The sequence below is a fragment of the Homalodisca vitripennis genome, chromosome 4, assembly GCF_021130785.1.
Source record: "Homalodisca vitripennis isolate AUS2020 chromosome 4, UT_GWSS_2.1, whole genome shotgun sequence".
In the NCBI taxonomy this organism is placed as follows: Eukaryota; Metazoa; Arthropoda; class Insecta; order Hemiptera; family Cicadellidae; genus Homalodisca; species Homalodisca vitripennis.
The window spans coordinates 150,254,978-150,268,458 of record NC_060210.1 but is presented as its reverse complement, the minus strand read 5'-3'; the positions used below and the strand labels follow the sequence as shown (position 1 = coordinate 150,268,458).

The window sequence follows — 13,481 nt, the reverse complement described above, 5'->3', positions numbered from 1 at the left end:
GCTAACAAAACAAAACAAAATACATCGATCAAATCAGCAACTATTTCTGATTCCAGTGGTATATGAATCATGGCAGTTTAGTTCGTGTATTGATTATAACAAATGTCAAACGGGCACGTGTCAAATCGACTGATTTTCAGGCGACTGCCATTACAGAAACATTAATTTCAACTGATAATCAGGCGACTGCCAGTTGTAGAGTTAAAAGATAAACATGGAAACTACTACAAAAATATTGGGCCACATTGGAAAATTAAAACATGTTGAATTTTGGTCTGATTTCATAACAAATTCTGTTTATTTAATCACAAAAACCTGTTTGTTCAAATAAAAATAATTTGTTACATTTTGTAAACGGACATACGTAATTCAGTTTTTCGGCTGCCATTTTGAAACAGTAAGAGATAGGAAAAAACGTTAAATACAAAAAATGTTTGTTTTAAAAAGACCTTTTATTTCATATAAAATTTATTATATAATGCTATTTAAAAATTTTTAGTGTTAGGATTTTTTGTATTCTTAAATTTTGAATATTTTTGAAATTTAGAGAAATCCAGTGAAAAATGCCCGTGCCGTACCACATATTTCATTGAAAAATAGGTCAATAGCAAGTTAGGAAAAAATCTGGAGCTGTTCCGTATTGTAGGTAGGGTAACACAGTACTTTATTTTTAAGTCCTATTTCAAAACGTTTTGGTACACCCTGTACATATGGTTAAAGATAATTAACTTTTGTTTGCGCCAAAATGTTCGGTGTAATTAGACCTTTAAATTTATGTATCACAAGACCCATGTTTACATTTGAAAATTCCCCAAAAAGCACCCCTACCCCCCCAAATTGGACCCTTTAGGGGCATTTTTCAAAATTGAAAATAATTTTAACGGATTCGGAGAGGCCAAATTATGGAGAAAAGAGATAGAAAAAGTGTGGAAGTCAGTTATTAAGACAGCTGTAAATACTGCACGGGTGGTCAGACTCACCCTGTATAAACTTAGCTTCATCATCTCTTTTCAACTCTAACTGTTACCTATTTATATCTTCTTGACTGATTTCAACTAAGCTATTATTGTACATACAATTTTAAGATATGAAATGTACAAATCTTTAATAATGACGCCATTACTGTACTCTATGTTCATGTAAATAAAGAATTTTGATTGATGGATTGGTCATCTCTGTAATTTGGAGATCCACGGCCTTGAGTGCAGCGGAGAGACCAGAAATGAAGATGTTGCAGAAACTGTCTGTAAAAAACTAGCAGAGTCAATTGGGGTGCCTTACGACAAAAGCATTTGCAATGGAATTTTGTATCTTACTTTTTTTAAGTTTCATTATGGACCTCGCCGATGAGTAATGTTGACTTGGTGGGGCCATGATTCTGTAAAATTATGTGTAAAAAATAAATAAATAAAATAAAAATAAATCTTCTTAAAGATCTTAATAGGTCACTCACTTCCAACTTCCCCCTAAAGTAAAAGAGAAAAAAAATTAAAAGTTGAATATGCTAATGTTTTATGAGCTGTGAACTATAAACCAGTATGAGACGTGTATGTGCTCATGGTGCATGCCTCATTGCATCATTACCACCTTACAATACATACAGAGTGGTATTTATTATTTTCTTAGCAAATATTTGGTGAAAACCCATTTTATTTAGAATCACTTTTTTGATATTTTTTATGTTTTAAAATATTTTGGAGTATTTTGTTTAATTAGATACAGAATTTTGTTGCCAAAAGGTCAAAAATAAGGCTACAGTTACAATTAATCCCAAGTTATACCTCACACTCCTCCGTTTCAATCTCAAATTGAATGCTCAAAGTTTCTGCTTTCTTTCTATTAAGTAAATAAACAGAATCAAAATATTGAATTTGTATTTCTAAGTACATGGACCAGAAGGCTCCAGTGGGAACCTCCTGAGAAGCTTCAGTCCTCAGCATTGCCTATTGCATGGAGAGCATATTTGTAACTGGTATAATCTCTGAGATTACTAATTTTTTTATAAACCTTTTATTGTAGAAGTTTGTGGACATATTTAAGAACTTTAAATTCTTTATTAACATTTTCACATAGTTGATTTGATTCTAATTCAGCAGCTCATAAAGAGGTTTCTTTTTCTTTTTCAAACTTGAGTTGATTTTTGAGTTCCCATAATTCAGTATGACTATATCCTTCTTCAAACACGTTTAGGTCAGGATTGAACACAAAAATTGTTCCATCCTAACTGTAAGAGAAATTGTCAGCTTCTAAAATTGCTTCAATTTGTGCATATGGGGGTTTCCACTAATTCAATGCATGTTCCATATTATATTAGTAAGAAAATAAATCTTTTTCATTAAACGCTGTTGTCTGTTTTCATTCAAAAAACACAACATGATATTTGTTTTTGTACTTTTTTCAATGTGTAATGGCTATGTTTGATGTCCTCTTATCCTGGCATTTTTTTTCTTCAAGAGAAAATGCTGTTTTCAAATAGTCTAAATAGAATAAAATAAAACAGAACATTTCACTTTAATGTTTACTACAGTTAAACAATTAACTAACATACAATTAATTGTGTACTGCTTCTTTTACAAACTGTACATATGGATGATAAAGTATTTATACTATTATTAGAAGTATGTTTATACATTTCAGCATATTATAATTTTTGGCTAAAATGTTGTTGTCTTTTTTGAAATAATGATCATTTATCATCGCAAACGTGTTAAAGTTATAGAGTTGCTCTGATGTGCTTAATTATTGCATGGATTGCTTTGAAAAATAATTGAAATCATTATTATGATTAGATAGGTGGCTCTGCCATCAGGCTATCTGCTACTCCCATACTATACAGAAAAGAATGAAAAATATGAATTGAAAAAGCCATGTTAGAAGTCAGTACCAAAAGCTGATTATCGATCTCGCATTAGATTATCACCGGAAACATGAGATCCTAGTTTCCATCATCTACCAATATGCCTATTTAAAATACATCAACATTATGCTTGTTGCACTAAAAATGTATATATTATACTAAATGGTTTATAGACATTTCGCTACAAATAGTATATTGCTTTCGATTGTAGTTTTATTCATTGCCATACAATATAAATTATATCATCGTAAGATTAAGGAACTGCGGCAAACAATTTCTGTAACATAAATACTTAGTTTATGTTATGAATTGATTTGGTAGTTCTTGAATTTACCAAAATTGCTAGCTTCTACAGTTTCATGACTTAATGGTTTTAACCTATAAAATACTTACCCATAAAACTCAGAAAATGTTCCACCACCAACACCAAGATTTGACAATTTTAAGTCTGTATTCTCAAGATTTGAGTATTTTATATTTTTTACATCACTTTCACTGTGGAACTCTTCAACAAAGGTACTTGGCAACGCTGACATACCTATAAAAGTTATTATAGTTTTCAGTTTCATTGCCAGCATTTAGTAACACCAACACAACTTATTTACTATTGTCTTATACAAAACAAAAAGGTTAAAATTTATGTAATACCTAAACTCACTAGCATACCCAAGATAACCAAATCTTGAAACTTTTACAAACGCCAATCAAGTTTGAGGGCTCCTGTTCTCTGATATCCTTGGGGCTGAAAGATACGCCCCTAGAACATTTTTCCAACTTTTTGATATGGCAGGACAATTTTTCCATGTGTTCCGTTCATTCTTCTGCTACTCCAGTCTTTTCTAAATTTATGTTAAAACTCCATTTAACATGATTGATGCCGACTTTAATTAACCGCCCGGTCAAAAATAGAAGTTGAGATGGTAATTTTATAACAACTTTTGTCATATACAGGCATTTCTAAAATTACATTCTGAAAAACAGTAATTTATTTATTGTTTTTAGTGCATATAATTCTGCAAATTGTGGTGGCTGCTGTATTGTAATAAGCAGCCACCACAACAATCAAATCATAATTATCAATTATAAGTTAAATATTGATACTATCAAATCCATTTGACCTACAGAAATTCTTAATTAATCAATGCGAGCTGTTTTTATTTCGTTTACGTACTGAGTAGGATAGAGACGTCATTCCAAGCTGTTTTTATTTCATTCATGTAGTATTAGGCTAGTAACATTGGCAAGAACAATGGTGATGAACATGCAGATATAGGTCCAAAAAGTATTTTTAAACATTGAGCAATGCTTTAAATGGTTGCAAAACAAACAGCTTGCTACATTATAAATATACAGTAATGTAGATATTTCATAAAGGGAAAGGAGAGGAGGTACATTTCCCCAGAACATAAACAAAATGCTGATTCACTTATATCCTATTAATTGTGAAAAATGTAAAACCAGGAATAACGATCGTTACAGAGTTATGGAAAGCCTATTTTGGCCTAAAAAGAAAGATTATGACCATTTTGCTGTAAACCACAGTAAAAACTTCGTCGATACTATAACTTCTCCAAACACCCAAGGGTATTGGGGTGGATTCACAGATCCTCACACGTCAACCTGAGCTTATTGTGTGATCAAACACCCAAACAATACAATCTAATTTGAGAGCTACCTACAAAGAAATCCCTAAAACCTGGTCTTAGGAGCATTGACGATCATCTTGCAAAATATATGTATCAATGAGAAGTTATGATATTGGTGGTGATCCATTCGAGCATTTGTTAAATGCTATCACACATGTTTACCCTTTACAGTAATATGTTGCTCAAAAGTCGTTTAAAAAAAATTTAGTTATTCTATATAATTTGAAAAAAATACATTTCTTTTAGGTATAAAAGTATAGCTTCTCTATAATACAATTTTAAAAGTATAAAACTTAATTCCCTTTGACATTATAATTAAAAATTAACTCAAAGTAAAATTGTGTTTGGAAATAAATTGTAAAATCATTTGGTTGGTTCTTGGCTAATGGCGGCAATAACAATAACAATGTAAAAAGTATTTGTTGTTTCACAAGGAGTCAGACATGTTTATCCTTGAAATTAGTTAAAAGTAAGTAAATGTTATTGTTTGTAAAATTGTATAAATATTGATAGCATAAATATTTTTTTTTTTAATTAATATATATTAATTTTTAAGATTAAAAACCAGTAGAACTATATTGTTCTTGGAAATATCTATTACGTTATTTGGTCCAACATCCGTTTCTGTTTTCAGTATTATTAGAAGATGGTCATGAATATTGATGATTCGATAATCATGATTCAATTGTGTTGGTGGCCTCTTATTATAGTGCACCCATTTTGGATTTTGGAAACATTCAGTGTAAGAATTATATATATATATATATATATATATATATATATATATATATATATATATATATATATATATTCTTGTTTGTAAATTGTTGAATATAATAATACTCATAACAAATTTAGCTTTTATTGGAGTAATTGTAGTTTTAACAAAATAAGTTATTTAATTTTTCTTCGAGAACCTGGATACCATTATACATTTTCTGAAACTTGATAAAAATGAAGGATACATTGGCTATCTCACATACCCTTCCATCATAAAAAATAAACTTTTAGTCATACTTTTTATGGTTGAAGTTATGCATAATATTTGTACATCATAATTATCCTGAACAAAATAATGTATTATACACATATAGGTTTAAGTTATAGTAAAAATGTATTTATTACAAAAGTTTTAAAGTACTGGTACAAAACACCCAAAAATAGCCTGCTGTGTGAGGAAAAGGTGACTGCCAGTTCCAGGGTTAATGTATATAATTTATAGAACTATTATCCTATCCGGCAAATGTCATTACTCAGTATAAAACAATATGTTATATCAATGACTCTACGACCAATAATATTATCGATAATCTCAATGAATTAGATGTCAAACAAATATTACTATAAAGGACAGCACCTGTATAATGTGTATTGATATTGTTGAACCTAAAATGCACTTTCTGCAATAACCACAACTTACGAACGTAAACTATATTTCAAAAAGATTTCATACTGATAACAAACAACCTAAAAAGCCACAGTCGACTAAGTTTGTAATACGGTTTTCCTCCTTCCCAGCCTTGATTACAACAAATTACTTTACTCGTATTAATAATCAAGGTTATCCTTATGACATTCTTCCCCAAAACTAGTTGTAGGTATATTTATTGTTTACATGACACGTGAGTATGACTACTCAGTGTACGTCTCTTTTTTGCTCTTCGGCTCTTCTTAATTTTTTTTCATTATAACCATCTACACATGACCTTTTTAACAAGGCCTCCTCTCTTTCTGTGACCATGACGTTCATGCAAATGTAAATAAATATTATGTTAACGGAGTCCTGAAGTCCTACGCTCAGACTATAATTGTTTCAAAATACTTTGTATATAGTTGTAATATAAAATAAATTGTAATAGTTGGTTATTGTATGGGTTTGAATATAATGAATAACAAATCTACAAAAGCTTAGATTGAACAAAAAAATCCTAGAAGATTAATAACAGTATTGTTATTATTTTAAAATTATTATCGATATTAATGACCACGTATAGTGTAAAATACCACATTGATATTTTGATTTAAGGCTACTGAAGTGAAGATTTGTTCATACTGTGACAATTAGTACTAAAAAATATATGACTGTCAACCAGTATATTAATACAAAAAATTACTAATCACAAACTAACAATCGATATCAATCGCCCTTTTTCTCTATATTGTATATTAATTTATATTTCGTAACATATTAATTGAGGGTTAGTTTATTTGGATTTTAGTTTAAATTTTGTGCAACAGTCAATATATAGGGGGGGGGAGGATCCTTTAGCATACTCTTTATAGTTAGATCCATAGGCCAATAATTATAAGATTATGCACATTTTAATTTATTTTCTCTTTTACCATGTACTTCATTTGTTCCGGTTTGCTTATAAAAATGAGGGCTTTAATGACTTTAAGAAGCCACGAAGTGAACTGTATGTGATTGCTTCTACCCTCAAAGCTTCTACTGAAATATTATGGGATGTGATATGAGTTATGTTACATTTAAAAAATGCAACATTATGAGAAGGTCTGATTTTTTATGAACATATATAAACTGTCATATCTTTATGCGACTATGTTTAGTCAGTCTCCACCTTCTTTTTACTCTATGATCTTACTTTCGGTTTTCCACTTGCTTGTTTACAGTACAGAGTAAAGAGCAAAAATGATTTACGTGTAACGGTGCGTTACTGCACTGCTCAATTCAGTTTGAAAGCATGACAGGGCTTTATGAATATGATTAAGAGTAAACCCCAATAATACTTATTTACCTGTGTGTTGTTTTACATTAATTAAAAAGCAAACGTAAAATTATCCCAATATATATGTTGTACTAGCAAATAAAGATTGATAAAACAGGGGGAAAGTTTAAAACATACATGGAGCAAGTGTGGTCTGATTGAAGCCGATCGTCAATCTCTTCACGATACTGTTATCCATACGTAGGGAGCTCAAGCGTAGTGTAGCGAGGGGAGCGGGAAATGTTCGAGCGAATTCTTTGAAGTAACCATTTCACAAATACGCCGTTATACTTTCTCCATCTCTCTACCGTAGTGCCTGCCTATCCCAGTATCATTTCGTTTTCCGCACTGTGTTCATGTAGCTTATTCAACTTAATCATATGTTCGGAATAGCTATAATTGTTTTTTCTTCGTTAGTTTCTGCAAAACTATTGTTAGTTTTCTAATAATCAATATAGAGCTATAGCTTACCTATATTGAAAAAAATCATGATTCGGCTTATTTGCAGTTCATTTATCGTTACTATCTCTTTGTTCTCATAAAACCACCATAACAAAAATAAACCTATTACAACTTTAATTCAAAGTGAATAAGGCAATTTCACTGCATGAACACCCACATAACATACAATTGTGACTATGCTTCCGGTAAGCATAACGTTGTATATTTTTACATCGTTAGGTTCTAGTTAGTTCCTATAAGTTTATATGAATAAAATCACTAGTGGCACCTATTCATCGAAGGATGGTATAAGAGATGGTTGGCAAATTTAAGACGGAAGTAGCCGCCACAAAGAACATCGTATTCCCATACTTGAAACTTTGAGATTTCCAGGATGGTCATTCTAAATTTTATTTGGTTTGAAAGAATATTTTCAGTAGAACATCGGTTGTGTTTTATTGTGAGTAAGAGGAATTAAAACAATTGAGCACATTAACTAAACTGAATGTTGCTATTCGTCCGGATATGAATGCTTCGTCTAAGAAATTTACGTTAAAAGGTTCAAAAAGTTCATAAAAGAATCCATCTACATAGTTGCTTTTTTTCATTCATACGCTTCCAAAAAATATAGTGCCTTGTTACTGAACATGATACGGAAGTTGGTCAGTTCAGCTCACACAGCGGAATAGTTCGGTCTTTTATTGAATGAAATAGACTATGCCATTATTTAAAAGCACACACGCCGAATTTTAACATCTCGCTGATTGTTTTGTGTTAAAACAAAACTATCCATATTTTGTTGTGTTTTTAACACACAGTATAGGTAGGTTCGTTTCATTATTATGGTATAAAATAGCACGCTCGCGGTACAGCGGCGGCGGGCGGGTTGGGCAGAACGCAGCATGACTAGAATTCAGTGTTGTGACTGCACCTCGCTTGACCCCACACTCACAAGTAAAGACAGTCGGTAATAAATATTGCCTGATTTATAAATAAAAATCAATATTCACATTAATATTAACTTTGAACTCAAAATTTTCGGCATGTCGTTCTTTAAGAGACATACAACAAAAATACTGTATGAAAATTCTTTTACTGCAACTATTTTTGGAATAATGGTGAGTTAAAGTGGAGGAAGCTAAAACTTTAACAGAAAACCGTGTTTTTCTCCAAATATTTTGTTGTTACAATCAGAAATATAACAAAAACTATTTTTCTTTTATTCGAATATAAGGTAAATACTACCCAAACAGTGTAACAATAATTTCCGAGGTAGTATAGGTGTATATTTTAATGTGGTAGACATCCAAAGTGAGATGTTTAGAGTATCAGAGAGGCCGCCGGGGCCCAGCTCTGTCAGAGATCTTTTTTAGACAAACTATAGCAGTGGAGAGGGATCTGGGAAATTTTTTAAATGCTAGGCTATAAAAGCGTTAAAAATAGTAATTCTGAGTTAATAAAAGGAGGGCAAGGGTCACTTCAGAGTGTATAATGTGTACAGTAAAACCACTTCAATAACCAGAAGAAGCTTATACAAAGATAATTAATATCTTCTGTAACAAATAGTTTATATGAAGTGTATTTAACTGAAACAAAATTGAATCATAACTTTAACAAAATATTGAACGGAATAGTCAAGTTTAAATCACAAATCAAGACGAAAGCTAAATCTTCGTCTACTCTTGAATAAAAAATAAAGATATCGGAGTTTGAAAGATAACCACAAACTAATTAATAGAGCTACAATAATGGGAGTTATATTAAAATTTAGCCTTTTTATTGTGGGTCTCTACATATCAAACTGTTTACTAACAATAACTTCCAGTTTTTATATTGTTAACAATGAAAAAATAGTGGATTTTGGCATTTTCAAACCCCAACTTTGAACATTCATAACTCAGAAACATGTGTACCGATTAAGACCGAATACCTATACAAGATAGATATGCATGTACTGTAACTTTAATTGTGCTAGGTAAATTTAAGAATAGTATGAAAAAAGTTATTAAATTACCATCTTAATTTTAATTGAACAGTTTGGTCCACAAAATTTGGCATTGGTCACATTATGGAAATCTTGAGCATGTAATTTTGTAAATCAGTAATTAAAACTTTTATTTTTAACACAGTTTAAATTTAACAAGTTTTGTTAATTCGCCTAACAGGTAACATTTAGTTTCAATACACAGTTTCCAGACAGTGCAACACACAGGACGGTGTTGCTTTGTAGTAACAACAAAATAGCATAGAACAGAAATACTCAAGAGCTCGGCAACTCACTCACTACTATGACAACTGATCATGTTGGGAATACTGCAAAAGATACTTTTTGTACCAGTTACTCATTTGTACAAAGACTACAAGTTAGCAAAAGTACTTGGTACAAGTTACTGTTACAGATACTTTTACGATATATGTACCGTACTGTGCACGCTCACTGCTGTTCCTGACTCTTAGCATCAACAGTAGCTGGAACTTGTACCTGTACCATTTTAGAAGCACTATGTTAACGTATGAGTCAAAATCAGGAAGAGTAAATTTCATACTCGGTTATTGAAGTATTGGGTACAGGTAGAAGCCAGTACAAATAGCAAGAGATAACCTCACTTATGTGGTTACAGGATGACATAAAATTCAATTATTTAGGGTTTTGAAAAAATTGAATTATTATATTTGCAGTGCCATGTATTTCGTAAATTACAATATTTATAAGGTTGAATTTATAGATTTTATTATGATCTATTTCAAAGCTCCAACATAAATGTTATTTTAAGTCGAAAATAGACTAGTAAGATTGATTACTTCTAAATAAAATGCTCTTGGAAGGACATGTCCCATTTCATCCCCTCTCCTCCAGCTTCAGTGCGCCCCTGAAGCTGAACAACAGTTCTCAAAGTAAAAATCTTGCTCAAGCTCCCAAAATGTTCTCAGCATCATCTGTTGTATGTACATAATAATGTATAAATAATATTATTTATTACATTTTCATTTCCTTTTTTAATTTTTAGTTGGATATAGGTAAAGAATAAAAAAGTTACACTCTAATTATATATACATTTATTTATTTAAATACTACTTACTAGACAAAATACAAATATAAATGATATCTATACACAGAATTGTTTATACATATTTATAAAAAAATAAACTATTTTACGAAATCAAAAGTTTTTCTAAAGTCATCAATGACATACATCAGTCTTTCAAACTAAAAGAATTCATACATAATTATGGAAATGTAGAATATAAGGAAACACGAGTTAAAATACAAACAAGATTGAAAGCACAATTTTACATTATTTACACAGAAAGATAAATTATTTACATCTGAAGTTGTAATAGCCCAAAACTAGGAGTAATGCAGGAGCAGAAAAAATGTTTTCTATAAGACAAATGAGATAGTTTTTTTAGTGCTGTTCACATAATTATAATAACTGTGGTTTGCTACCAAAATTACAACCCTAGCAAACAAAGAACTGTAATTGTACGCTGAGTTAGTTTGTGATATAAGGTTTTTTAGTATTGTTTTGCGTTAAATTATATAATGTTAAGTAATTAGAATTGTATTACTTGAATATTATTGTATATTGTATTACCATTTGATATCCAAATCCTACATTCCATTTAATTTTTCAATATAAAATATTTACTCGTTTTTTTCAGTAACTTGTGGAAATAAATGTTATTTTGGTTTGATTAGTGCAGGCAATACAATATCACTATGTCGCCAAGCTGATTTACCAAGATATAAGAGCTGACCAATGAATGGGTTTTTTAAATAATTTTAGTTCCAATTAAAATTTATAACACTTTTAAAACGATCAAAACGTTGTGAAACTATACATAAAATTCAATATCAAACAATGACTCTAATGGATCAAATTTAGCTTGTTTAAGAATTCAATTTTTGGAAATAAAGTTAACCAACAGGAAATTAATATGTAATATAATTCCAAATGACAGTTATATATTAAACAAAAGTTGTCTCAGATTGATGACTAAAACACTATTACCAGCTGCAAGATTATTACTGTCCTCCTCCGTTAACTAATGGTTATAGTATCGGCTCTCAAACCGAGAGATCACGGGTTCAAATCCCGGGGAGGTCAAATCATGTACTTTGTATTTTAATAAAAAACCAGTGCACTTGAAGCCAGCATAGCTGACGCTAAGGCTTAAATGAGATAAAAAAAGGAGATTATTACTGTCCTCATCAACCAAGAGGTGTAAACTACAATGGCTAATGTTGAGGTAAGACTGATCAGGTTGTAATAACATGAACTGCTCCATGCTTAAGTTCCAAAAATAGCTATGAGAAGTTTTCACAATTTTTTCATTTAAAATTTATTACCTATATTCGCAGGCTACTGCCAAAATCATAACTGATAATAATTTATAACCTCTGTTCAATCTCTATTTCCTCACCTATATTTAATAATTATGTTCATAAAATGGAACTATTATTTGCTACAAAAATATAATTAAACTTTTCGTCAGATACCTTTAACTGTGCAGCCATCTTTGCACACTCTCCATTTTATCCATATAATGTTCGAGAAAGAAAGTGCTTGTAGATTCAAATGCCATTCATTCTACTCCAATTTTCACAATATAAAATTCATGTACACAGGCATTCACAAATGAACTGTTAAAAATATTGAATTTAACAAAACTTACACATGCCCACTTATAACAAATTGATCACAAAGAATAGATTTTTCTAATTAAGTTGTAAAATAAACTTTATACAGTACCTACTTTACAAATGCTATAGAACATAATCAGTGGAATTGTAACTTGTAAATCAGCTTTAAATGACAACTAACTCAGCATTTATCTATCGTTGAGTGAACATTGCATTGTTCTTTGACTTTATTACTTAGTTATTTTTAGTATTACACTACTTTACATATTTTTTCAGTTTTTATTTCATGTTAGCTCTAGTTAGCTTAACACAAATGTAGAAAAACCCAAATTATATTTGTTTACATAGACAAATATTAATGAAATTTGTTGTGGTTGCCCATTAGTATCTTTTACAAATATAAAGTAAAAAAGTGTTTCAAAAATTACCTTAGGCATGCATATTACTTTAAACTTAAAATATTGCAAGAATTTATCACCTTTATTATTGAATAATCTAATATAATCCTTACTGAATAAAAGAAATTTAATTATTTACAATTTGTTTGTATATAATTGTTTTACCAAGATCTGCAAAGCAAACTAAATAGTGCTAGGATTTTTAGCAGATACATTAAAAAATCACTGGGTTATTTTTGTGATATTGTGCAAAAAAATTGTCTGAATCAAAAAGATTAACCTGTGATTTTTTTTTTAATTTCTAAAATTGTAATATAGAAATGAAAATTGATGTTACTTCTAAATTTTGCACTTTAAACAACCCTCATATGTTGATGATATGTTGCACCCGAAATACATTTTGTTTCCAACCTTTTTTTTAATTTTTGGTTTGCTACCAAATATTCTTTCCCAATAGAAATGTCAGATCATTAACTCCTTAATTTCTATAAGGGAAATGTACAAATAGTTTTCATTATACTGCAACAAAATCAGCTGAGGATACTATAAATGGTCCTTTCTTTGTCTAGACCTACAAAATCCTTATTCAAATTAAACATTACAAATACATTCACTGGTCCAATTAATTAGGTGTAAGTAATGTCTAAAGCAAAAACCAAGAAGTGAGTTTAGCAAACAATCCATTCATTGAGTGTCTACAAATCTAAAGCCAGACAAGTTCAGTTCATGTCCTGTACAGCAGTTCACATCCTATAATCTACCTGACTA

At 30.4% G+C, this 13,481-nt stretch overlaps 2 protein-coding genes across 3 annotated transcripts in view; both read right to left on the bottom strand.

Annotated features, from left to right (window-relative positions):
* LOC124360332 (L-galactose dehydrogenase-like) overlaps positions 1 to 6,154 on the bottom strand; it is a 34,172-nt gene extending 28,018 nt beyond the window's left edge. The window contains exons 1-2 of one of the 2 annotated variants that reach the window (XM_046813869.1): positions 5,971 to 6,154; positions 3,251 to 3,395 (exon numbers count right to left, since the gene is read on the bottom strand). In XM_046813869.1, the coding sequence (XP_046669825.1) occupies positions 3,251 to 3,393 (143 nt within the window). In that variant the 5' untranslated portion in view covers positions 3,394 to 3,395; positions 5,971 to 6,154. Of the gene's footprint in view, positions 1 to 3,250; positions 3,396 to 5,860 lie in introns of both variants that reach the window. The other variant, XM_046813868.1, reaches the window with a different exon arrangement.
* LOC124361227 overlaps positions 1 to 13,481 on the bottom strand; it is a 91,809-nt gene that overhangs the window by 38,056 nt on the left and 40,272 nt on the right. The gene's annotated exons all lie outside the window — the stretch shown is intronic.